The following is a 23,600-nucleotide window of genomic DNA, read 5'->3' as shown; positions in this document are numbered from 1 at the left end:
ACACTGGCATCCCTTGCCAGCTTTCTGTCTTTGCAAGGCTGCATCTGTGTAGAGGCATGGCCTTTGCCCCATACTTCACCCTTGGCTGTGTGATATGTTCTGTTGCTGCACAGTAAAAAAAAGAGGCAGTGTTAATTCAACACTTAGTGAGTACTCTGGGTGACCAAATAGTCTTAGAAAATGTTAAATCAATTCACTAAGTGTAACACTGTGTAACATAATGCATGTTTAGTGTATGTGTAGTGTCACACAGAATCAAACATCTAATCAACCACTGTACTGCATTTTTGTACTGTGTGTGTGTATAGGTGGTGCTGAGTGCAGCCCAGCTGTCATGGTTCAGCCCGGAGCAGGCGTCTGCCGTGACGGAGGAGCAGTGGCTTGAGCTGGATAGTCAGCAGAGGCAGGCCCTGAACCTGGCCCTGTACGAGGGAGACGTAATCCTGGAGCACCGAGGTCAGAGCCAGAAGCAGCCCGGGGCCATACAACACTTACGCATACAAAATTCACATTCAGTTGCAGTTTGAAAGTACAGCAGATGAAAATGATGCTTTCAATATTCATCCTTTAGTTCTCCCATTGCGCTACTTTTCAAGATGAATTAGCAGCATCAGGGATTCATAGATTATTATATCCGGCAATATCTTACAACTTGTGCATACAATAATTACTTTCATTTTCAGGTCAACGGAGTTAAAAACAGTACAGCAGAGGAAAAATGATGCCTCCAGTAGTTAGACTTCACATCAATAATCTTCCCGTGTCCTGTTTTTCATGATGAATAAGCAATATCTTATAACAAAAAAAAAATCACATTCAGTTGCAGGTCATGCAGAAGTTAAAAACGCCGTAGCATAGCAAAATTAATGCCTTCAATATCCAGCCTTCACTTTAGTCTTCTCATTGCCCTGTTTGCCATGATCAATCTGCCTATAAAATCAAGCATCATTCAAATCTCTAGTATTTTTTGAGACCTGAAAGCAGAAAGCAGGACTGGTTTTTTTACTTATCACTGTCTAATAAAGGAAATGAACCATAACAATACAACTCTAGCTAGCCATGTAAAATTTGAGTCCCCTCATTTAACTCTGAGACAGACTGCAGTGCAGCGTGGGTGGTTTTTACCCCAGCTGTCCTCTTGATTACAGTCATAATGTAATACCAGACCAGGCGGCGTGCAGACATACAGCTCCAGGCCTTTTTATTAGAATACCATGAAAAAGTTGATTTATTTCTATAATTCCACCAATAATGTTAAACTGTCATGGATTGTAGATTCATGGCCCAGTTTTTTAACTATTCCAATCATTAAATTGTTTATTTTTACACATTTTGGTCTTCCAGCTCAAAAAAACCATGAATTGGGGAATTCACATCATTAGAATATTGTAATAAAATCACAATTTTCTTCATCAAAATTAGTTTCACATCAGTGCACATCAAATCAGTTGAACTTTGGTACTTTCTACACAACATGCAATGTTCAATACTTGGTTAGGACTCTCTCTGTCTTAATATTATTAATAATAACGGCCATGAAGCGTTTAACATTGAAGTCAATGGCAGAAACAGTGCATGGGAGTAATGGAAGGCCAGATATCCTTGATGCTTTGCCGTCAGCTGTTTTTGTATAGCTGACCTGGTGTCCCACACTTCCCTCTTCAATATACTCGAAGATTTCCATGCCACGTTTTGGTGTTAACTCACCAGTTTAATTCTAACTCAACAGAAATTAAACCCCATTCATTTTCAATGGGGATTCATTTCTGGTTATTTAGAATTAAACTGGTGAGTTAGCGCCAAAACGTGGCATGGAAATCTACAGGGTATATTGAAGAGTGAAGTGTGGGGTACCAGGTCAACAAACAAGAACAGCTGACAGCAAAGCATCAAGGATATCTGGGCTTCCATAACTGCCATGCACTGTTTTTCCATTGACTTCAATGTTAAACGCATCATGGCCATTATGAAGACAGAGAATGTCCTAACCAAGTATTGACCATTGCATGTTATGTAGAAAGTACCAAATTTCAACTGATATAATGTGACCCGAATTTTGATGAAGAAAAATGTGATTTTATAACAATATTCTAATAATGCGAATTCCCCAATTCATGGGTTTTTTGAGCTGGAAGGCCAACGTATATAAAAAGAAAAAAAATAATGTTTGCAATAGTTAAAAAACTGGGCCATGAATCTCCAATCCATGACAGTTTAACATTATTGATGGAATTATGGAAATAAATCAACTTTTTCATGGTATTCTAATAAAAAGGCCTGGAGCTGTACTGTTACTGTTCTGTAATAAAATGTTAAATTATACACTTCTCTTTGCAGGTCGCAATGGAGGCGTCTCAGGATGGACCATTGACAGCGTCACTGTGTGCTTACTGTCCCTGTATTGTACATTATGGCATCTATTGTAAAACAAAGAGACTGCAGATCAAGCTTTATTTATTCCCTGCTCTTTATTGACTTCATACCCATTTGTAATGAAACACTGACATGCTCTTTTCAAAGTCCTTCTCGTTTTTTGTTTTTTGTTTTGCTTTGGTGAATGAGTTGCAGGTGTTTTCATTTAAACTTCTCTGCTGAATGTTCAATGATGACTTGATAAATCTGTGCAGAATGTTGAACGATGACGAAAATAGTTAAAATGGATGGAATTTCACCTGAGATGACTGACATTAAGTTGATGCTGTTCGACTAGGATGGATAGGAAAGAGGATGCTTCATAGAGCATGAGTGGCATGGGCGTTCTACTTGAAGTGCACTATGGGAGCGGGAACGGTGATGTTCTGTCCTCTCTCCAGTCTCTTCTCGCACTCAATCAAGTAGTTCACTCCATCAATGACGGTCTGCACCAGCTGAACCTGTATACAGTACACACACACACACACACACACACACACACGCACACACACACACACACACACACACACACACACGAGTAGAGGCATCAGTGAGGAGACATTTTAGCCGTGAGAAGCCTGAATGGATAAGTAAGCGAAACTGTTTGGGTCCTACTTTCCGAAATGGACCCAAAGGCCGACCACTCTTGTTTATGTGCTCAGTGACGACCAAATTAAGTACCATCCCAAAGCAATTAAACAAAGCCCTAAATGCGTTATAAAATCCCTCAACTCTTTCCGCTTACTGCCAGAGAGGTTTGTCTGAAAGCTGGCTGCTACATTTTATATAAGATTTGCCTTAATGAAAGGCAGCCAATTTAGCTGTCTAGATGATTTCAACCAGAGAGTGCACCAAGTGGGAGTGATTAAGGACTTTTTTTTGGAAAAGACCTTGGAGTAAGAAGTTTCCGTTCAGCCCCGTCCTGTCTCACCTCAGATCTGCCCAGCCTGTCCAGGTTGGAGATGTCGAAGGTGGTTCCTGTGGTGGCACTGTCCACCCCGCCAGTGCCTCTCTTTTGCAGCCTCAGGTTGTCCAGGATCTGGCTGAAGCGTGGATCCTGTGTTACAGCACAGTACAAAAATGGGGTGTCAATATTTCAGTAAACTTATGCAAATCCAGACAGAGTATTTACAATAGAGTATTTTTATTTTCAGAGTCAAATTACTCAGTGACAGTGGATTCAGAAGTCCATGTAAAATGGAGGTGGACAGTGTAATTTCAAATACAGCTCTTATTATTTACACAATATTGAGTAGAATTAACACTATTCTACTTGAGTAAGATTAACACTAATTACAAGTTCATTTCAACTCTTTAAAAGTTATATTGACTGTTTTTTACTGGGAGGGAAAATATGGGGAACACAAAATCAAGTAGCTACACAACAGTTTGGTCATTCCAAAAGCAAATACAGTGAGGACTTTGGTTTGAGGAGTTTGATGGAGGGCTGCTAACCTTGGCCAGTCGGGGCAGCTTGACGTGCACACCAGCCCTGAGTCCAGTGCCCAGGTTGGACGGGCAGGTGAGGATGTATCCAAGCCTCTTGTTCCACATGAACTCCCAGCCCTTCTCCTTGATCAGCCTCTCCACCTGCCAAACACACCACAACCATACCACAAATGAGCTAGGCAACTGTGAGACAACAGCTTACTGAACAAACTGCCTTATGTCTTTTTTGTTTGCTTTAATTGCATTACCTCCAGCAGGCCCCGGCAGAAGCGCTCAAACACTCTCTTCATGTTGCCTCCCTTCTCCATGGAGATGACGCGAGTGTGGTCCTCCTCATTGATCCAAATCAGGAAGGTCTTCTCGTGGTTGTGCCTGAACAGGATTGCAGACGTTAAGATTTTCAATATGGAAGAAGATTTTCAATACAGACACCAAGATAAAGCATAGTCACCATAGTTCATTCTGAACCTTCACCAGTCTCCTAAATGGGCATGGCAGCTATATGATGGCAGCTTACAACCTTACATCATATACTGTAGAGTCCGTAAGAAACTCCTTTAGAAGCATCTAATTATCAATCACCACTCTCACAGGTATTCACATTGTCCTTGTCTGCTGGTGTACGTGGTGTTATGCCATTGATCCAGTACTCACCAGATCCCTCTGGCGTCGGGCCAATCACGGGCCATGCCCGCACACGTCAGCAGAGGGGAGACTGGCTTATCAAACAGGAAGTGATCCTGTCAGGAAACACAATTTCAAACACACTGGTGTTAATATATAGTTTGTAAAAGCAAGAGAACAGCCTCTTGCCCCCCATATTCTCCAACATGTAAATTATTTATTATAATGTCATAAATTACGCCGTATAGGCCCCCAAGTGTTTATTACTGTATATGAATGTAGAGTGCATACTATACAGTAGATATGACTATTTAGCTTGCTATATAGTTGGTTCTCGGCCATACGTTAATGAGCAGCTCCTGCTCCTTGTCCGTCATGGTGGTGAGGCTGTAGTACTGGCCAGACAGCTCTCCCTTTAGGCCATTGAGGGCGTCCACTACCACCCTCTCCACTTCACGGCGCTCTGCCCGGGTGCAGGCAGGCGGCAGGCTCAGGCCACGGATGCTGCGGCCGGTCCTCACGCGCGAAGACAGCACGTAGCGCTCATCAAAAATGCCAGCACGGATCTGGCAAAGGGAACAGATTTAGGTCAACAACAGACAATGGGCTGAACGGAGTATATGTATGAATGACTTGGGAGGGAGAATCTTTTTCAGTGACCTTATAATGATAGGATAGTGAAGATACAACAGGAAAGTGGTGGGAGAGATAATAGAGAGAGATGGGGTAGGGTTGGGAAATGGCTGGACTAAAACCTGGGTCCCAAAGTGCTGTATATGGTGCAGTGTGCGGCTGCGCCACAGCAAACTCCACCGACCCCCCACCCTACCAACCACCGCTGACTTGCATGAAAGGCAAAGAACTTCCATAACAACTCCCATACAATATGTGAATCAGACAACATTTTCGGTTTGATGAGCCGAACAACAGCACATTCATTGCAGCACAATACACTGTTACCTTGTTTGCGTCAAGATCTGTTGTGTGTGTCATTTTAGTTGGGTCGTAACCATTATGCCTCTCCTTGATGACAGGATCAAACAGGTCAGCAAACACCTGTGAAACAACAACAGATTGCCTTAGTCAATGTGACAAATTCTAGTTCTCCAAGGTTTACTAAATGATGCAGCGCAATCATTTACTTTTGCACCTGTTTTTTTGCACACACTGTTTTCAGGGAGAAAAAAGCGTTTACTTTTCAAACCACAAATCTGATTTGCAAGCAAGCTTTACGCAAGCCTTTTGATCAATTGCTAGACAATCTCCTCCAAAATGAAATCAATCACTATCACAATGCATTTGTAGCTGTCAGCAGAATAAATCTGTTTTGCAGGCTTTTCTACTTTTCTACTGGCTCCCCAAACCTCGTATGACTCCTCGTCTCCGGCTACACAGCCCACTGTCGTGATGAAGGGATGCCCAGGGTTGTCCACCCCAGTCTGGATAGCCTGATCCAGAGTGTAGCCTGCGGGAGTCCTTTTGTCACACAGCTTGGCATACATGGCTGGGGTGAGATAAGTTGCCATGCAATTCTGATGCTTTCGCAGATCAGGGTATTCGGCACTAACATAGGCAAGTTAGAGAATGGGGAAAAGAGATTTGCTGATATAAAGATGTGGACTGCAGGTTCTACTTCATTCAATGGCAACTTCACACTGAAAGATTCATTTTTGAAATTGTGTGTGTGTATTGAGGGGGGGGGGGGTGTGACAGGGGAGATTGGAAATAACACTTTTACTGAACATATGAACAAGATATATTCACCATATGGATATCCACACCAAATTCATATTGCACCAGCTGTTGGAAGCAGTGCTTTACCTGGGAGGATAGAGCCTTCTGACATCACAAGAACCTGCATTCACTTGGCACTGATTCATCAGCAATCCTGTAGCAATGGCTCCCACTCCTATCACAGACATGATATTTCCCCTGGCGGAGAGGGCCCTGGAGAAAACGCCTGCCATTTTCACCTGTTGTATAAGCAAATTAGAGAAAAGATTCACCACGACGAAAAGAGAAGATTCAGCATCATGTTATTACAAGTAGGCTAATGATATTTTGACATGCTAGGCAGCTACTACTAGATTGCTACAACTCAATATGATGTAGATTAGTTTATCATTACGTCTTTGTGGAAAACAGTAGCAATAATGAGATTTAAATTATGTTTTAGCAATAATGCCTTATCAAATGGAATGTATGAATATTTTTCCAATGGAAGAAAAACGTCTGTGATAGAAGTTATCGTGTGTTAATTTGTATAGCCAGCGCTGTCTGCTAGGTATGCTAGTCGAGCAATGCTCATGTTACTGGTAAATTGCAGATATTGTGGCTGTTTACAATACACAAATCCTCCAGACTTTTCCCATGGCATAGGGAAAGATTTTACCCACGTTTTTACTTCATCCACTCACCCAACCACACTTACTTATTATCAGTAACTATTCCACCAAAGACGCCCAGATGTCAGGAATGAATGTTTTCAACGGTTTTCTAACCGGAAGCAACGGCTTTGAACAAAAATCATAGGAGAGGAATCCACGAGGGCATTCTAGAATCTATATCAGAACATACAGCAGCAAAAGGGGATCAAAAGGAGCGACAGAAGGGTGGCCTGTTCATAGCCTTGATTGAAGGGCTCTGGGCCTGTGTTCAATGTTTGTAACACTGCATCATCTGATGGATGGCATCCGTGATGATAGGTCATACCATAGGCGTAATATTGTAGACTACTAGGCATGAACGTGCCCAGCAGCATACAACAAGTAACATAAAAAAAAATAAAATCTACAAAACATTTCCCGAATTTAAGCCTATGATACATGATAGCATTCTTTTGGGGTGGAGAACCATAAAACTTTTCCCTGAGCCTACTATGAGACATGATGGACAGGGCCGGATTAGGATACCTGAGGCCCCTAGGCCTATAGGATACAGGTTGATGTGAAGCAGGGCCGGAGCTATAGGGAGGGCGAGCTGGGCATTTGCCCCTGGGCCCAGGGCACTCTTCCATTGGTGGTGGGGGGCCCAATTGTGAACTGGTCAGGCCATGTAGGGGGTCCTATAAGTGTTTTGCCCTGGGACCCCGTGTACAATTGTTCCGCCACTGATGTGAAGACCCTCGAAAGGCAATTTTTCGTAACAAATGCACACACAGTCATGATTACAAGCTAAGAATTTAAGATAGCATGCTGAAGATAAGTGCATGCTTAAGATAACTGTACCCAACACAGCAGATGCATTTTGCATCAGAAACAGATGCACAGATGCACAGAAAGCCAAATCAACCCGTCATTAGCTTCAGATAGAATAAAATGAAGGTTTTTGAGCGACCATCTCACTCTCCTGATCTCAACATCATTGAGCCACTCAGGGGAAACCTCAAATGTGAGGTTCCAGCAAGACACCCAAAGATATTATAGGAAATAACCATTCTACCAAGAAGAATGTGCTGTTTTGTCATCTGAGAACATTAAGAGCCTTATCCACAACTACCACAAACAATTTAGAGCAATCCCTGATGTTAAACAGGGCCATATTCAGCATCAGAAACTAGGGTATGTAAACTTTTGAACAGGGTCATTTGGGTAGTTTGGGTTGTGATCATGCTTTTGAAAAAGTAAACACAAAAAATTGCTAATAAATATCTTAAGCCAGTCACTAGTGTGACGGAGGTCATCTTGCACCTGTTCACCCCCCTCGGGGATCGAACGTGCGACCTCGTCAACTACAACGGTTCGGCAATGGGAGACACAGTACGATACCGCTGGGCCAAGAGACTAGTCTCTCGGCCCAACGGCACGAGACTGTATGAGGCTATCGGAGGGAGGTTTACCAACGTTCCACGCCAACTCTGTGCTAGTTAGCCTCCGTTACACTCTCCCCCTTAAACCTCACTCCCATCCGGGTCACGGCACCACTGTGACGGAGGTCATCTTGCACCTGTTCACCCCCCTCGGGGATCGAACGTGCGACCTCGTCAACTACAACGGTTCGGCAATGGGAGACACAGTACGATACCGCTGGGCCAAGAGACTAGTCTCTCGGCCCAACGGCACGAGACTGTATGAGGCTATCGGAGGGAGGTTTACCAACGTTCCACGCCAACTCTGTGCTAGTTAGCCTCCGTTACACTAGCAACGAGTCAAAAAAAAAGGTTTTGTGTAATCCTTCATATTTGGTGAGAAATCGCAGAGAAAGCGTATATTCTGCTGGGGTATGTAAACATATGAGCACAACTGTATATTGAAGGCTGCCACATTTAAACAAACACCACCTTCTTTAAGTTCCCTGAATATAACTTAATTGTATAGCAAATGTATTTTCTAAGATTCCTTTACAAAATATGTCATATTTCATGTGAAGCTGAATAACATTAAAATTATATCGGGGCTGGATAAAACGGCCTCAAGGGCCGCAAACGGCCCTCGAGACACAGGTTCCCCACCCCTGCTCTACACCATTTAGCTATCACACACACACACACACACACACACACACACACACACACACACACACACACACACACACACACACACACACACACACACACACACACACACACACAAGGCAAGCTTGCCTTGCATTGCCTCAACCTTTCCTGTAGATGGGGAGAGCAAGCTGATTCCTAATCCTGGAATTCAGTGGGCGTGTTCAACAGTGAGCCGTTTTCCTTGCTGATGACGCACTTCCTGAGGGGTAGTGTGTGGACCACCTCTCCGAACCATCCGTACAGGGGAGGTGTGTTTTTTATGTTGTTTATTTATTTAATTTAACTGTTTTTGGAAGGATTTGACGTTCGTCAAGGTAGTTCACGTTTCGGACAAATATGAGGCAGATTCGATTCCGCCGTATTTCGCTTCCCTGACATTGTGTGTGTGTGGCTAGTTGGAGGTAGCAGAAGCCATCGAAAAGTTTCCGCTTTGTACAGTACAAGATACAAGGATATGAGGTTAGCCCGTGAAGTAATGTTCCACGGTCTGTGAAGGGGAAGAGGATATCAAGACACGCTGTCCACTGCTATGCCTGTTACCGCTTTCAACTGCCTTGTGTGCTTGCCGTGTGTATGGATCTCTGCCATCTGAAAAGGACCAGCCACCACCGGGCTGCGAATGAAACATGAAGCTGTATCCACCGTGCGTGGTTGTTTTTCGGAGCTCCGTGGCTTAAGCAATATTTCGATCGTTCTCTTCGAGGGACGCTGAATGTGCTTTGGTCGAAGGCAAGAACTAGACATCTGATAATTTGAGTTAAAGCGGAATCGAGTGAAGAGAGTACGCGGCAACGCTATTTGCTGACAGCCAGTAGAAAGCCTCAACCGTGGGACCACCGCGACTGGAAAGGGATTTAGGAAATTGGGAATATCACGGGTCTTTTGTTGGACTTGACGCACTTGTGGTGGAGTTGTGCGGTAAGTAGTCACGTTACTACACTTTTAACTCCCAACAAAATTAGGTGGTTTGCATGTTGATGTCGTGATACAGGGTGGGACTTGTATTATAGTAGTAGCCTACCCTAGTAGGCAACAGTCAAGGCAGTCAACTTTCCCCGCGTTGAGCATTACAAGATCAAACTGGTTTACGTCAAAAGTTAGTCCAGTTCGCAGGTATGTGTGGCTCAAGTTTGATTTGCTTTTGAACGAAGTCGTTTTTAGTGTGTACAGTGTTTTTGTTTGTTTTGTTAAATATCTGTAGCCTATTGCTTTACAAAAAACATGATGCGCAAAACATTTAGCCTACTTATTCAATTAGCTAATGGTTTTCATAGGGTAACTCATTAGGATCATGCCATAGGAGCTTACCTTAAATGTAAGAACACAACTTTTAGACACACTGCCTCACTCAATATTAATAACTTTAACATGTGTTTGTGCGTAAAACATCCAAAACTTGGAATTCTTACGCACCACAATGGAGACGCGTGGCGCACGTCAACTCAGTGGGAATTGTGACTACAACACAACACAAATCTGAATGGCACGGTCGTATTAGTTGACTCTATTGAAAAAGGCAAAGCTTAAAACTTTCCTCATTGTTAATGTCTGGAAATGTAGTCCTTTAAAGTTGTTGTATTTCCTATGATGTCTGGTAAAACGGAAAGCAGATTTTTTTTCTTGGCACCCAGTTTCCTGGAATAACTGTCACCACCCTTTTAAATGGTATTTTCAGTGTTTTCAAGGCTTCCGGCTCATCTTCAGGAATTTGGATTTCATAGCTGCTCATTTTCAAATGTTGTACAGGATATAACATGCACTGATAGGTCATCATTTTTCTTTAGCAGAGTGTGTGCTGTTAAACCTTAATTTTCTGAAGGCTACTGGCTGCCAGCTTATGCGTTATTACGGGTTAATCAAATGGTACAAATTATTATCTAATTGATTTTGGCAAGTTGTGCTGAAAGATTAAAAAGCATCATGGCCATGAAATGTATCTTGTGCCTTAGCAAGATAGCACCCCAGTGTCTGGCGTGAAGGCAACTTTTTGTTGTGTTTGCGTCCGTGACGTGACTTGGGACCTTGAGCGAGTTGGGCGTGCTTTTGAGTAGAGGGCGTGTGGAGTTTAAAAGCCTGGTTAGGCAAGGTGCGCACTTTCTTTGCTCTTGCATCGGACAGCGGCTCAGCTACCACACAGAGTGACCTGGGATTGGGACGTGAGTGGTGCTCCTTTTCGTATCCAGTCTTCTACCGAGTTAATGAATATCAATTTTAGTAAGGAGATTGAGTTGTCAATTATAGGAGTTTTAATGACAGCAAATTGAATGGTACTCGATTTGAACTTATCAGCCAGAGATTGATAATTATGTTGACTGTGCTTCAGTGATTCACAACAGAGATTTTATTAACAGGATATTACCTTTTACACACGCGTTGTTTTAACACGCAATAAGATGCGCAATAGATGCAGTTGATAAAAAGGGCAGATTTTGTGAAGCGTTGCCTTATGCAGCTGATTTTTAGAGTTGGAAGTCATGGGCAACTGGGTTGTGGTTGCAGAGCAAAGGTCTTGGTTGTATTGACATTTGATTTTTAAAAGTCTTGTTTGGCCATGGCATGAGCTGAAGCTGGAGCGTGGCCAGTGTTTGGTCCCCTTCTGTTTTTGTCTGCACTGCTGCTGCAAAAAGTTTTATGGATGCTGTCAATGTGAGGCAGATGTCTCCTTTGTTTAGCTACAGATCTGTGTAAAACGAACTGTTACTGTGATGGACAAGTGATGTAAGCTTATTCACTGATTGAATTTGTGCATTGGACTTTTAGAGCATTCATTTCTGATTTTCGAATGGGTTGGTATATCCTTGTCAATCGAGAACATAGCTTTTTTGAAAATGTAATGCCCAATTAGTATTGAAGTTTCAAACTTTATGGAATCAGAATGAGATGGATATTTTGCTGGTCAGATTAAGGGAGTAAGACACCTTGTGATTGACTGTGCGGTACTATTCCTTTTTTAGTTTCATGCAAGCTTAGGTGTCCCCGTCAGACACAATTAAGTTATGTAAGGACTGACGGTGGGGCAGGGATTGAGCTCAGCAGCTCCATTTGAAAGGGAAATGATTTTTGTGCTCCTCTCTTACTTGACTGGATGGTGGAGATCTGCTGATGGAGGTCCATTGTTCCTCATGGCATTAGAGACAAGCCCATTCTGTACCTTCTCTTCTCCCCTCTCTCAGTCTCTCTTTATTTCCCGTCATTGTCCATCGTGCCGTCTATTGACGTAGTGTTTGCATGTCAGTGGATCGTGTTTGTATTTCACGGCTGGCTGAGGCAGCTGTGTATTACTGGAATTAGAGCATTCTTATCTGCCATCATTTACTGTAGGCTGTTAACATGCGTAAGATCTCCCCTCAGGGGTCACAGTGAGATCATGTGGGTTCACCTACTTTGAATAAGATGACACTGTTGTTAATGCTTCACAGAGATTGGTTTAATTTGGTTTTAATATGTGAGGCTGCTGGATTTTATGCATTTTCCTCTACGTTTTTTTTTTTTGTGGAAGCATCTGGCTTTAGTGTCCATTTTTTAAGTTTATATGAAGGCTCCATGCAGACGTCCCACAGATGCTCTTCAAAGGGGGACCGTGCAGATGGTTTGCATGTTTGCTGCCCTCTAATTTCCTGTGTGGTGGTACCATGCCTCATAGTGCCACGGGCAAACCTCCAGCAGATTTCATTTGGAGATCAGAAAGTAGCTTATGTTAAAGCAAAGTAACACACACACACACACACACACACACACACACACACACACACACACACACACACACACACACACACACACACACACACACGTCTAATAAAGCAATAATATATGGAGGTTATGAAGGCCAGTGGATAATTGGTATAGCCCCATATCGTGATCATCAACTCCATAAATAGGTCACCATTGAAAGGTGCTCTGAGGAATGACGATGCACAAGCATATTACTTTTCTCTTCAGAGCTATGCCTGGAAACAAGTTGTCAGTTAACAGGTACAACAGGCTGAAGGTCTAGTTCCTTCTCAGAAAATGTGAAGGGTTGTCCTAAACAATGTCGTCGAACGGGAACAAATTTATGACAAGCGGTATGTGACACTAGAAGTTTAACATACCTCTCAGAAAAGCCATCACAGAGAAAATTAGAGGGCTATTCTTGGACGTTGCTGTAAGCTACGAGCTGTTGTTCCCCTTCTAAAGGGACATAGCGCTTAATGATGACTAGAGGTAGTGACGCTCCGTTACTCTGTTGCTGTGATTATTAATTAAAAAACCTCTTGTTTATCTAATGACCGCAGCATCTGTATATCTAAAGATCGGAGCATCTGTGCAGCACAACCTTTAAGACCAGCTGCACCATCTATGCCTAGCATATTTATCTTTAACAGCATTGACAATTCCGTTAAATGTTTTCGACGTGTAAACAAATTATTGTGATGTTGTCATTCCCTGTGTTACATGTTGTGTTAAAAACAGTCATTTGGAAACCATGAGAGGCATTTTGTATTCACTGCAAGGCATTTATTGAACACTCTACATTCCAACTGAAAGGTGACCAAACTCATTAACTCGGAATTTTGTTGTTTTGTCGTATTTGTTTTGCTTTTAATACAGATGGACACACTGGTTTTGAATTGAAAGAAATATTGTCCTCTAAAGAGCTGTTTTGAATTTTAAACTTCTCTCCAGCTTTCAGGGATGTAGACTTCTAGGATTTTATTTTTTACGAGAGCTGTGGCCCACACAGATAAGCCAGTTGAAGGGGATTAAGGCATAGTGAGGTGTCTCGGTTTTTTCTCTCCTTCAAAATCTCTGGTGATTGTCTGCTTTTATGCAGCACAATTTAATGTTTCTTTTTTAATACTCCCATGATGTTTTGTCTGGTATTTTAGAACTCAGACGGCACACTATAACTTTCTTTCAAAGGGTTGCCTTCCAGAATGCCTCAACGTGGTGAGCTTTTCAAGTTGATGTCTAGCAGTCAAACCTCAGTGTATATAACTTTTCAGCGTCTACTAACTTATGAGTTATACATGAGAGAGAGAGAGAAAGTGAGAGAGCGATGGATCGGGCAGACAGGAAGATCAAGTCGGTAATCTTGTACGGTAGGGGGAATCCAGTGAGGATGATGGTTGGTTGGTTCGCAGTTTGGTAGAGATAAATAATGTAAGCTTAACTGACACAGGTTTCTTGTTAGTGTGTTGCCCCAGGGGACTTCAAGCTGTTCATCAATTTTTGAAATGTATCACTCATGCTGTTTTTTTTCCTGCTTACTGTAACGCCACAGCCCTGTCAATCATGCCCAACTGGATTTCTAAATTATAATTCAGCAATTTTATATTAAATGTTTGTGTCAATGTAAATAGTAAATGCATTTTAATAAGTGCAATAAGGAAAGGTGAACTTGTAACACAAACCTTTTTGGGCCAGTTTGCTTTAGTGTTCATGTCCTTCTATGGGAACCTTTGAACCAGTGGAAACATATTGCTAGTCTGGGCTTTGCGCCCTTTGCTGTAAAACGGCCCTTAGATAAACACCACCACAGGACGGGTCATTATTCCCCCTCTGCTCAGCCGGCACTGTGTTGTGCCCAGTTTTGTGTCATTCAATAATCAGATAACCTGATAAGTGCTTTCTATTACTTTTTATTGCTTACCATGTCTTCCCCCCACATTTGTGCTTAATGTCCCTGGCCTTTGGTGGAGTGGGAGAGTTTTGATGGATATCTCTTGTGGCACAATTTACTTTAAAATGAAGCAATATCCGTGGACGCGCCGTCGATATATATTTGTCCACGCTGACAAACAAGTAAATTATTTATGAAGAGAATTTCGGGCCGTTTCGCAATAGTGCTAGCTCACATTTTGTAGAATGTTGTTCAAGGTTCACAAAATCCATTTCTCTGTGACCAGCGAAATTGACATCCGTAGCTCAGCTTTTCCAGGCGTCAGCATTAATTCAATCTGCTCTGTCACATGGGAAAGTATTGTGTTACCGGAATAGTCCAAGCAGGGTGCCCATTTAGTTAGCGATGGTGACATATTGTCGCTGCTTTATTTCTCTCCCTGTGAAACCTCATTGTTTGCCCTTGTCTCGCCAGGTGATCCTTTCTTGGCATTGATTCCGAGCCCCTCCTCTCTTCACCACCCCATCTCCACATCTCTCCGCCAGCTGTCCTTCGCCGTGTGTGTGAATACCCAAAGCGCACACGGACTCACAACCAAGGCAAAACCTGCGCTTTTGGACTTGTCCAGGCCACACCGCATCCCGTCAGCTGAGGAAGCCGGTTGCCGACCCCCCGCACGCTCGCATCCCCTACCTCCCTCTACCCTTCCCTCCACCCCTCCCTCCCTCCACCACTACTCAAGCCCTCTGATGGATCTCCGGCCCGCTTGCCTGCTGCTGGGGACCGTGCTGCTCGTCCTGACCGTGTCCGTGAGCCCGGGCCGGGCTGAGGAGGTGGAGAAGACCTACACCAACACCTGGGCCGTCCACATCCCAGGCGGCGAGCAAGAGGCCAGCCGCATCGCAGACAAGCACGGCTTCGTCAACCTCGGCCATGTAAGTACACTCTGTGTGATTGCGTGTGTGCGTGCGTGCGTGCGTGCGTGCGTGCATGTGTGCGTGCGAGCGTGCGTGCATGAGAGTGTGTATGTGTGTGTATGTGTGTTGCTGCTATGTGTTCTCATTTTGAAAACATGGAAGTGACCTTGGATGTGGGCTGCTGAGTGAAGTGTGTATGATGAAGTGTGCACATGAGGCTGTGGCATGAGCGGCACGTATGAGCTGTTGAGATTGCTTGCAGGACTTGAGTCATTTTTTTCCCCAAGAAGTTGTGTTTTTTTTTTTTCATGAGCAACTCATTGTCCACATGCGGGCATCATGAATGTGTTGGTCGGTGTCTCTGGAGAGTGGCAGCTCAGAGGAATGTGTGTGTGTGGTCTTGTGTCAGCATGTTGCACAGTCGCCTTGTTGCAACATCTGTTGGTCGCTGATGGAAAAAAAATATCATCTGTTATTCTGGAATCACTGTTTACCTCTTGGAGATGTTTGTGGACCCCACATTTTCCATGTGTGTGCGTGCGTGCTTGTGCGTGTGTGTGCGCGCGCGCGCGTGTGTGTGTGTGTGTGTGTGTGTGTGTGTGTGTGTGTGTTTGTGTGTGTGCGTGTGCGTGTGCGTGTACGTGTGTGTGTGTATGTTGGTAATAAAGGTAATGTGAGACGAGATGAATCGCTGTGAGAAAAGGGCCAGCAGGCTGCATCTGTTTCCAGGGGATATTTGCAGAGCAGGTCAGCTTACAAGGAACTTACAGAGTCCTCCGACGGACGCCAAAGAGGGTGTGGCCGTGTTTTGTTCGATCTCAAGACAACGGCGGGTGATGCAATAAAAGGTCACGGTAGGGCAGGAAAAACAAGTTTGTTGCCAAGGAGTCACCTCTTGGTTCATTTCTTTTCGTTTACCTCCAGCTTCTTCCGCAATGGGAATACTAGTGTCTTAATTTCTCGTTGAGATCCTAACTGCAATTAATGCCGAACGACAAGAGAAGCCTAAATCTCTGTACGTGGCCTGTCTTGTCGGGTCTCGAGGATAAACGCATGCACTGTCACTTTCTTTTTGGTCAAGGAGAACCTTAGCAAAGACCTCCGGTCCAGGGGCGACTTGGGGATTAAGATCAAGTATGCCGTGTTTACCAGAGGTCAACATTCCTCGGCCAGGCCAACTCTGCACGACCTTGTTATGGGTAGCCCCCAACTGTTGACCACGCAGGGAAATAACGAGGCCTGGAGGAGGATTGTTTCTAATGAGAAGCATTGGCACTGTAATTCATTGTGGAGGCTTATAACTACAGAGAATAGAAGGAGCATGTATGTGTGTGTGCATTTGGTACTTGTTCCTGCTTTTAATCAGATAAGCACTCTTGCGAGTTCTTGAGAATGTTTTTTTTTCTTTTTCAATGTGCCTTTGATGTCAGACCGCAAACGGTTCGTGAGAGGGGTGCGTGGGTGAGTGGATCGCGATGGGGGACGCAACACCTGGCAAAGACTTGTTGTCGGCACGGACACAGAACACTGATGTACAGTACTGTACTGTATGTTCGTTTCCTCGCTCCGTCAAGCTGTTTGGTGTTAGAGGCGGTGGAGGTCGGTCCGAGGTCTCTGAGCCATTGCCATGGGGAATGGACTGATGGCTGTGAAGTTGTCCAGCCACAGCAGCAGCAGCAGCAGCAACAGAGGCAGCCCTCCCCTCCCCTCCTCTCCTCTCCCCCTACGGCAGCCCCGATAGGTCCCCACCACTTCCTGCTGGCCTGTCTTCTCTCATTACCTCCGTGGACATGGCAAGAGAGGACTGGAACCTGTCACGGAGAACCCTCCCTCGTTATAGGCACCCTGATCAATGGGCTGTCATCTGGCTCTGTCAGAGGAGTTTGTGGGAGAACGACTTCATTCTTTGCTCATAGAGAAGTTGTTCAATTTCAGCTTTATTATACTATACTATATATATTTTAATAGACTGTACTATTTTTGAAATATTTCCAGCAGCCATCTGGCATCATCAAAGTTGGAACAGTCAGGGATGGCAGCGGCAGCAGCAGTAGCAGCAACACAACACAACAGCAGTATATGCCTTGCACCCAGAGCCAGAAATGTAGAGCCTGTGTCTTCTCCTGGAAGTGATTTCTGAGTGTAGAGTTGATGTGAGGTGTTGAAGCCCGGCGGGTGTTCCCTCCTCCCTCCTCGCGCTGTAATCAGAGACTTTTTACTGTACCCATTGAATGACGTCTGTCGTGCCCTCGGTGTTAAGATCAGGTGTTGAAATTCTCGCCGCAGCACAATCAATTGGAATTCCCCTACTCCACCCACCCACCCACCCACAGGCCCCCTTCAACACCCCCCAACCCCCCCCCCCCCCCCCCACACACACACACATACACACACACACACTCTCCTTTTCTTGGCTTCCTGCTCTTTGTCTGTTTCGTATTTTAAGCACGCTTTGTTCTGTCTGGCAAATAGTAGAATCTAAAAGGAGCCTGTCCTATTGTTTTGCATTGTGCACCACATCTGTGTGAAATAGGGCGTGTTTTTGTGTAAGGTGTGTCTTTTGTTGATGATCCCTTATGACCTACCTATTCCTTTGGTTTACATGTAACACTGTCCATTTTCCTTTTTGGGGCCTTGGTGAGTTGAGCGAGCGACTAAATATTGGGTTTCAGTGTAAGTGAGACTGAGAAGACAAGACACCGCTACCTTTTTGCCCTCCCAAAAAACAGCTGCCACTGCGGCTTATGGGCCTCTCTCGGCACTGTTTGGAGTGTGTGTGTGTGTTTTCCTGAACCAGATGATACAGCAGGCAGCCGTCTGACCCAGGTACATTCAGTGCGTTCCTGCTCTGAAGGACTTTAAGCGCTAGTATTTTGGTAGAAATGCACGGGCCAGAGAAAAGACAATCACGGCAAGCATATAGCATACGATAAAACCCGTTGTCATTAACATGGCTGAAAAATGTACGAACTGCCGTGGCCCGTCATTTCCTTCCATTTCCTTTATTTCCTTTCATTACCTTTTTACGGTTTCTCTCTCTGCGACCTCTTTGAATTATTGAGCTTCATCCGTTTGCATATAGTTAGCACGGTGGGTGGGAGTCTAAATGAATTAAACATATCCTGTCAGCGCTGTCGTTTCTAGTCTCTGGTTGCATCAGAGCCAGCTCTCTCTCCCTCTCTCTGTCTCTCTCTCTCTCTCTCTCTCTCTCTCTCTCTCTCTCTTTCTCTCTCTCCCCAACTGCTGGCATGAGAGGAATGAGCTTGTTTACTGTGCGATCATTTCCGCAACTCAACTGAACTCTCTCCATCTTTCATGGGCTTCCTGCCTTGGTGGTTACGGGCTTCGAGCGGACCACAGGCAGCTTTCTCGACGAAATGTTTAATTCAACAATTACCGGGCGCAAATCTCCATTGGTTTAAATGAGGGCGATCTCGGCGGCCTGCTCCTTCTTTTAAAATTGAAATTAACTCACTCACTCACTCAAACTCTCTCACACTCACACTCACACTCACACTCACACTCACACACACACACACACACACACACACACACACACACACACACACACACACACACACACACACTTCTATCTCTCTCTCGCTGTTCATCCGTGTGCTCAGAGAGAGAGAGAGAGAGAGAGAGAGAGAGAGAGAGAGAGAGAGAGAGAGAGAGAGAGAGAGAAGAGAGAGAGAGAGAGAGAGAGAGAGAGAGAGAGAGAGAGAGAGAGAGAGAGAGAGAGAGAGAGAGAGAGAGAGAGAGAGAGAGAGAGAGAGAGAGAGAGAGAGAGAGAGAGAGAGAGAGAGAGAGAGAGAGAGAGAGAGAGAGAGAGAGAGAGAGAGAGAGAGAGAGATGTGGCCCCCTAGTCTGTCAGTGCCTGTTTTTCTTCCAAAATGCGTTGCAGACAGAAACTCCATTCCCTACCAAAAAAGAAAAGGAAAGAAAGAGGGAAATAAAGCGCTGGGTGTGGAATTTGGTTTGTTGGCCGCTGAGGGAGTGAATTCCATATACATCTCTGGAACCCTGTAATGGCCTGCCGAGCCGACCTGCTGTGGGGCCGCGTGATGAATGGAGCCTTCTGCCTAACGTGGTTTGATTGGAGCATTGGCTGCAGTGGGGTGGTAATTGATGGAAATGATAGCCTTAGGGAGAGACACCGTAGAAGGGAGGGAGGGAGACTCATAACTCTCCGGCACCTCCGCCGCTCCCTGACAGGCGAGAGCGCGGGGGAAAGGAGCGCCGTCCCTCCCCAGACGGGGCTGGAGGAGGTGGAAGAAGGAGACATTTTGGAAAATGGCAGCCAAGGGGATGGGATGGGAGAGGGGGGCAAGGTGGGTTTTATAGGCGAAGATCTGTGACGGCCCTAAGGCTCCAAGTGCCCTTCTGTAGACTCTGTGCTAAATTGCCGGGGCTATTTCGGTGAAGCGAATTCTCCATCTCGAGGAGTTAGAGGTCCTGTCAGGTAGAAAGTGACTTTGTAAAGCAGCGAGCCTTTGACTCCTTTCTTTTAAGTGTTTGGCTGTAGTTTCTTTTTCCTATCTAAAGCTTGTTTTCTGTGGCCTTTGCATATGTTCCACCTTTTTTTAAATGCGTTGTACTGACTGTCCGCCGTGCTTTGCGTCTGTCCGAGACTCTCCCAGTTAATTAAAGGGTGGAGTCGACTCATCCTCCTTCAGCGGTTGGCTATCTTTATGGTTATCTCCCTCTGACACACAGCCCTGTTTGTTCCCGTGGAGGACCCAATTCCTCTGTCTGTCCTGCGCGCTCTCCGAGTGGAAATCAATTTGTAATTAGTGGCCGTCCCCGGAGACTAGTCCCCCTTAGCTGATCAAAAAGTTGTTGCTGTCATGGAGGGAGGGAGAGACGAAAATTTGCAATTATTCTGTCTCGGCTTTTGTGCGACGGGCAAAGATGGCTACGATGAAGTAATTAGCGAAACTCACCTCCGCAAGTGAATTTGAGGTGTTGAGGGAGTGGGTGGTGGTGGGGTAGAGACAAGGGGACGGGAAAGTGAAGCTCGTGAAGACTCGACCAAAAAGACGCTGTTGTATGAAAGTGTCCCTCTCCTCTGTGGTCATGGAATAGTTAACTCCAAAAGTGTGCTGGCCTTCTCTGCCCGCATCCCGTGCTTGACGCTGTGCCTTGTTAAGCTGTCGGCGGGGGTATTAGCCAGGGATTGAGGCCCGTCTGCAGCGTGTCAGGTGTAAATGGTGCACAACGTATTGGGCCGTCACTCGTCATTTGCAGAACCCAAATTCAGTCGGCTGCAGTCAATGGGATTAGTTACTCTGCAGTTTTAATGGGATTTGGACCAATAGGTCTGTCCTGAGTCTTAGAGCCACTATATTGTCACCATAGAATGGCAAGGGCTCACAGCAGACTCCACTCTTGGATTTGAAAGTGTGCAAATTGTGTCCTTTCAAAGTTTTCAAGTCCTCAACTTTCCTGAACGAGGAGACATCTGACGGGTGTCATTGGTGAAGGTTTGAAAATTAATTCTGAATTTCTTTTTTCTCGCACGACAAAAGGATCGGAGTAAATGTCAAATTAACAATCGCCAACGTTTTTGATTTGAGGGCAGTTTCCAATTTCCCGTCAAGATTCACATGTGAGGAATATTCGGAAAGATGAGATAATGCATCCAGACAGATGGATGGGCAATATTAGCACTGACAACCCCAATGGCTGTTCCTCTATCATCAGAGAGCACTGAGGTGGAAGGAACTTAATCAGATTTTAAAATGCTCTCCTTTTTTCCCTCTCTGTGTCCCCTCGTGGCCCCTCTTTCTCTCTCTACCGCAGCAATGCTTGGTGGGAGGCAGGCGCGCTGGCTGATTGCTTTCCTTTGCTTTTGTGTCTCCTTGTGTCTTCTCTCTGTCCCTTTTTCCCTTCAATTTGACCTGAACTTCCACCCCAACTACACACGTCACTGACACACAACTTCACTGAGTGACACGCACACACACGCACGCACACGCACACGTCTATCTCTGTGTCTCTCCCTCTCTCACAAACATACAACTACACCTCTCGCTCTCTCTCGCTCTCTCTCACACACACACACACACACACACACACACACACACACACACACACACACACACACACACACACACACACACACCAACCTCTGCCTCTCTGTGTGTGGTGGTGTGTGTGTGTGTGTGTGTGTGTGGTGAGATTAGCAGGCGGTCTCCATAACTCTGATAAGCGGCGTTAGAGCAGAGCAGCCCACCTGCCCACCCCCTCCTCACTCCCCCTCCTCTGTCTCCCCCTCCTCTGTCTCCCTTCTCTTATCAGCTTCTGGCTAGATTTAAATCTCCTTGCCTGTCCTTTTCTCTCCTCCGCTTTGCTGTGTTTGCCATCCGGACATCCGTTGACGTTTCTCCTGACCTTCTGTGGATCACTGCACGCACTCACACATGCACGCACACACGCACCCATGTGGTGTTGTCTACGTCTTTGGCAAAGCACACATACGTAGACACACTCGCAAACGGACACACAGATGCAGACATAGACACATGCACACATAGATACACATGTGCACAGACACACACATGAGTGCACACACAGACACAGGCACAGACACACACACAGACACAGGCACACACACACAGGCGCACACACAGACACAGGCAAACGCCGACACAGGCACACACACACAGACACACACTACATTTCTAGCAACCACCCACCCAGCCGCCATCCGACCGACCCACCTCAGAGCCAAGCCACAAATCACGGCCACAGGGTTTTTCTTGGAGGTAAATGAGTGCAGCTGGAATTCTTTTACCCAATTCCAAATGCTCACACACACACACACACACACACACACACACACACACACACACACACACACACACACACACACACACACACACACACACACTACTCCTCTTCCGCTTTTCACCTGCGCTCTCCGCGTTCCCTCACCCACCTACCCTTGTGCGCTGCAGCTGGATGTAGTGCATGGTGGTGGCATGCGTCTCGTATGACCCCCAAGGAGACCGCCAAGAGACCTCCAGCCGACGGGGCAGACAACCATTCTGTACATGCTCTCTCACTCACTCCCTCCCTCTAATCTCCCTCTCCCTCTCCCTCTTTCTCTCTCCCTTCCATCCGTGTAGCCAGCCCCTTGCTACGGCGCTCATGCAAGGGAGTGGGGGGGGCCAAGCGTGCCAGAGGTCGAGACGTTTCAAGAAACCCCGCCATTAAGGAAATAAAAGCTAAACGTGCACGGTGACACTCGTGTAGTGGAGTGGAGAGGAGAGGGTGAGCAGGTGGGTGAAAGAGGTAGTGGAGAGCGGAGGGCGGACGAGAGAGAGTGTGAGAGAGAAAGAGAGAGAGAGAGCGAGCTAGCGAGTGAGAAAGAGCAAGGCGAGCAAGGGAGCGAGACGGGGGCCATAACGTATCGGCCTCGCCTCGCCTCGCCTGGCCACGGCGCGTGGAGGTAATGAATGTGGTGATTTTAGTATGGTAATGAGCAGCGCTCACATTAGATTTATGTCAAGAGTGCGGGGCGGGCGAGGGCGAGGGTGGAGGGGGTGGCGGGGACGGGGTGAAGCGGTGAAGCGGCCAGTCGCATGGCTAGTGGCGGCGGTGCGCTCCATGGGGGCCCTCAAACCAATTCCGCGTGTGTGTCTTATCGGTGTGTGTGTGTGTGTGTGTGTGTGTGTGTGTGTGTGTGTGTGGGGGTGCTTTTACCCTTACTCCCCATTTCCCGCCTAGTTCCAACTCCCCTTCCTCAACGCTGTGCGGGGGGGGGGGGGGGGGGGGTGGGGGGGGGGGGGGGGGGGGAGGGGGGGGGGGGAGGTCCTTTTACTAAATCACTCCCTCTAACGCCACACACACACACACACACACACACACACACGGTATGGCCACTGAAGTCTATCCAGACAGCTCTTATCGTTACACTGTGCAGGGTGGGTTGGTGTGTGTGTGTGTGTGTGTGCTTGCCTTGCGTGTGCATGGGTGATTCATGGCTGGCTGGGCGTCTGCTGTGCTGCGTGAGTGTGTCGTGACTGTCGGGAGGTCGGGAGCCAAAGTCGGGCAGAGGTAGGGGGGAGAGAGAGAGGGGGGAGGGCAGCCTCTTTGG

General features: G+C 45.9%; 3 protein-coding genes across 7 annotated transcripts in view; 2 read left to right on the top strand and 1 right to left on the bottom strand.

Annotated features, from left to right (window-relative positions):
- LOC134438671 (stereocilin) overlaps positions 1-2,443 on the top strand; it is a 50,472-nt gene extending 48,029 nt beyond the window's left edge. The window contains exons 31-32 of the mRNA XM_063188285.1: positions 309-456; positions 2,338-2,443. Of these exons, the coding sequence (XP_063044355.1) occupies positions 309-456; positions 2,338-2,426 (237 nt within the window). The 3' untranslated portion in view covers positions 2,427-2,443. The remainder of the gene's footprint in view (positions 1-308; positions 457-2,337) is intronic.
- A 6-nt stretch (positions 2,444-2,449) lies between these two features.
- LOC134439338 (creatine kinase U-type, mitochondrial-like) lies at positions 2,450-7,024 on the bottom strand. 2 transcript variants are annotated; one of them, XM_063189245.1, is made up of 10 exons: positions 6,917-7,024; positions 6,307-6,458; positions 5,850-6,048; positions 5,446-5,541; positions 4,830-5,051; positions 4,516-4,601; positions 4,110-4,233; positions 3,868-4,002; positions 3,344-3,469; positions 2,450-2,873 (listed from the first exon to the last, which is right to left on the bottom strand). In XM_063189245.1, the coding sequence occupies exons 2-10, from the start codon at positions 6,450-6,452 to the stop codon at positions 2,760-2,762; spliced, it is 1,248 nt and encodes a 415-aa protein (XP_063045315.1). In that variant the 5' UTR covers positions 6,453-6,458; positions 6,917-7,024; the 3' UTR covers positions 2,450-2,759. The 2 variants fall into 2 exon arrangements, with proteins under 2 accessions (XP_063045315.1, XP_063045316.1); XM_063189246.1 differs by having other exon boundaries at positions 6,307-6,463; positions 6,919-7,017.
- Positions 7,025-9,178: 2,154 nt separating this feature from the next.
- Positions 9,179-23,600, top strand: part of furina (furin (paired basic amino acid cleaving enzyme) a) — a 202,464-nt gene continuing 188,042 nt past the window's right edge. For 2 of the 4 annotated variants that reach the window (XM_063189201.1, XM_063189205.1), the window contains exons 1-2: positions 9,179-9,898; positions 15,057-15,517. In XM_063189201.1, coding sequence (XP_063045271.1) covers positions 15,332-15,517 — 186 coding nt within the window. In that variant the 5' untranslated portion in view covers positions 9,179-9,898; positions 15,057-15,331. Of the gene's footprint in view, positions 9,899-9,931; positions 10,094-10,137; positions 11,137-15,056; positions 15,518-23,600 lie in introns of those variants that run through there. The other 2 variants (XM_063189203.1, XM_063189202.1) reach the window with 2 other exon arrangements.

This window comes from Engraulis encrasicolus, chromosome 22 (assembly GCF_034702125.1).
Source record: "Engraulis encrasicolus isolate BLACKSEA-1 chromosome 22, IST_EnEncr_1.0, whole genome shotgun sequence".
NCBI lineage: Eukaryota > Metazoa > Chordata > Actinopteri > Clupeiformes > Engraulidae > Engraulis > Engraulis encrasicolus.
Note: the sequence above shows the minus strand (reverse complement) of the source record. Positions and strands in the feature narration are given on the sequence as shown.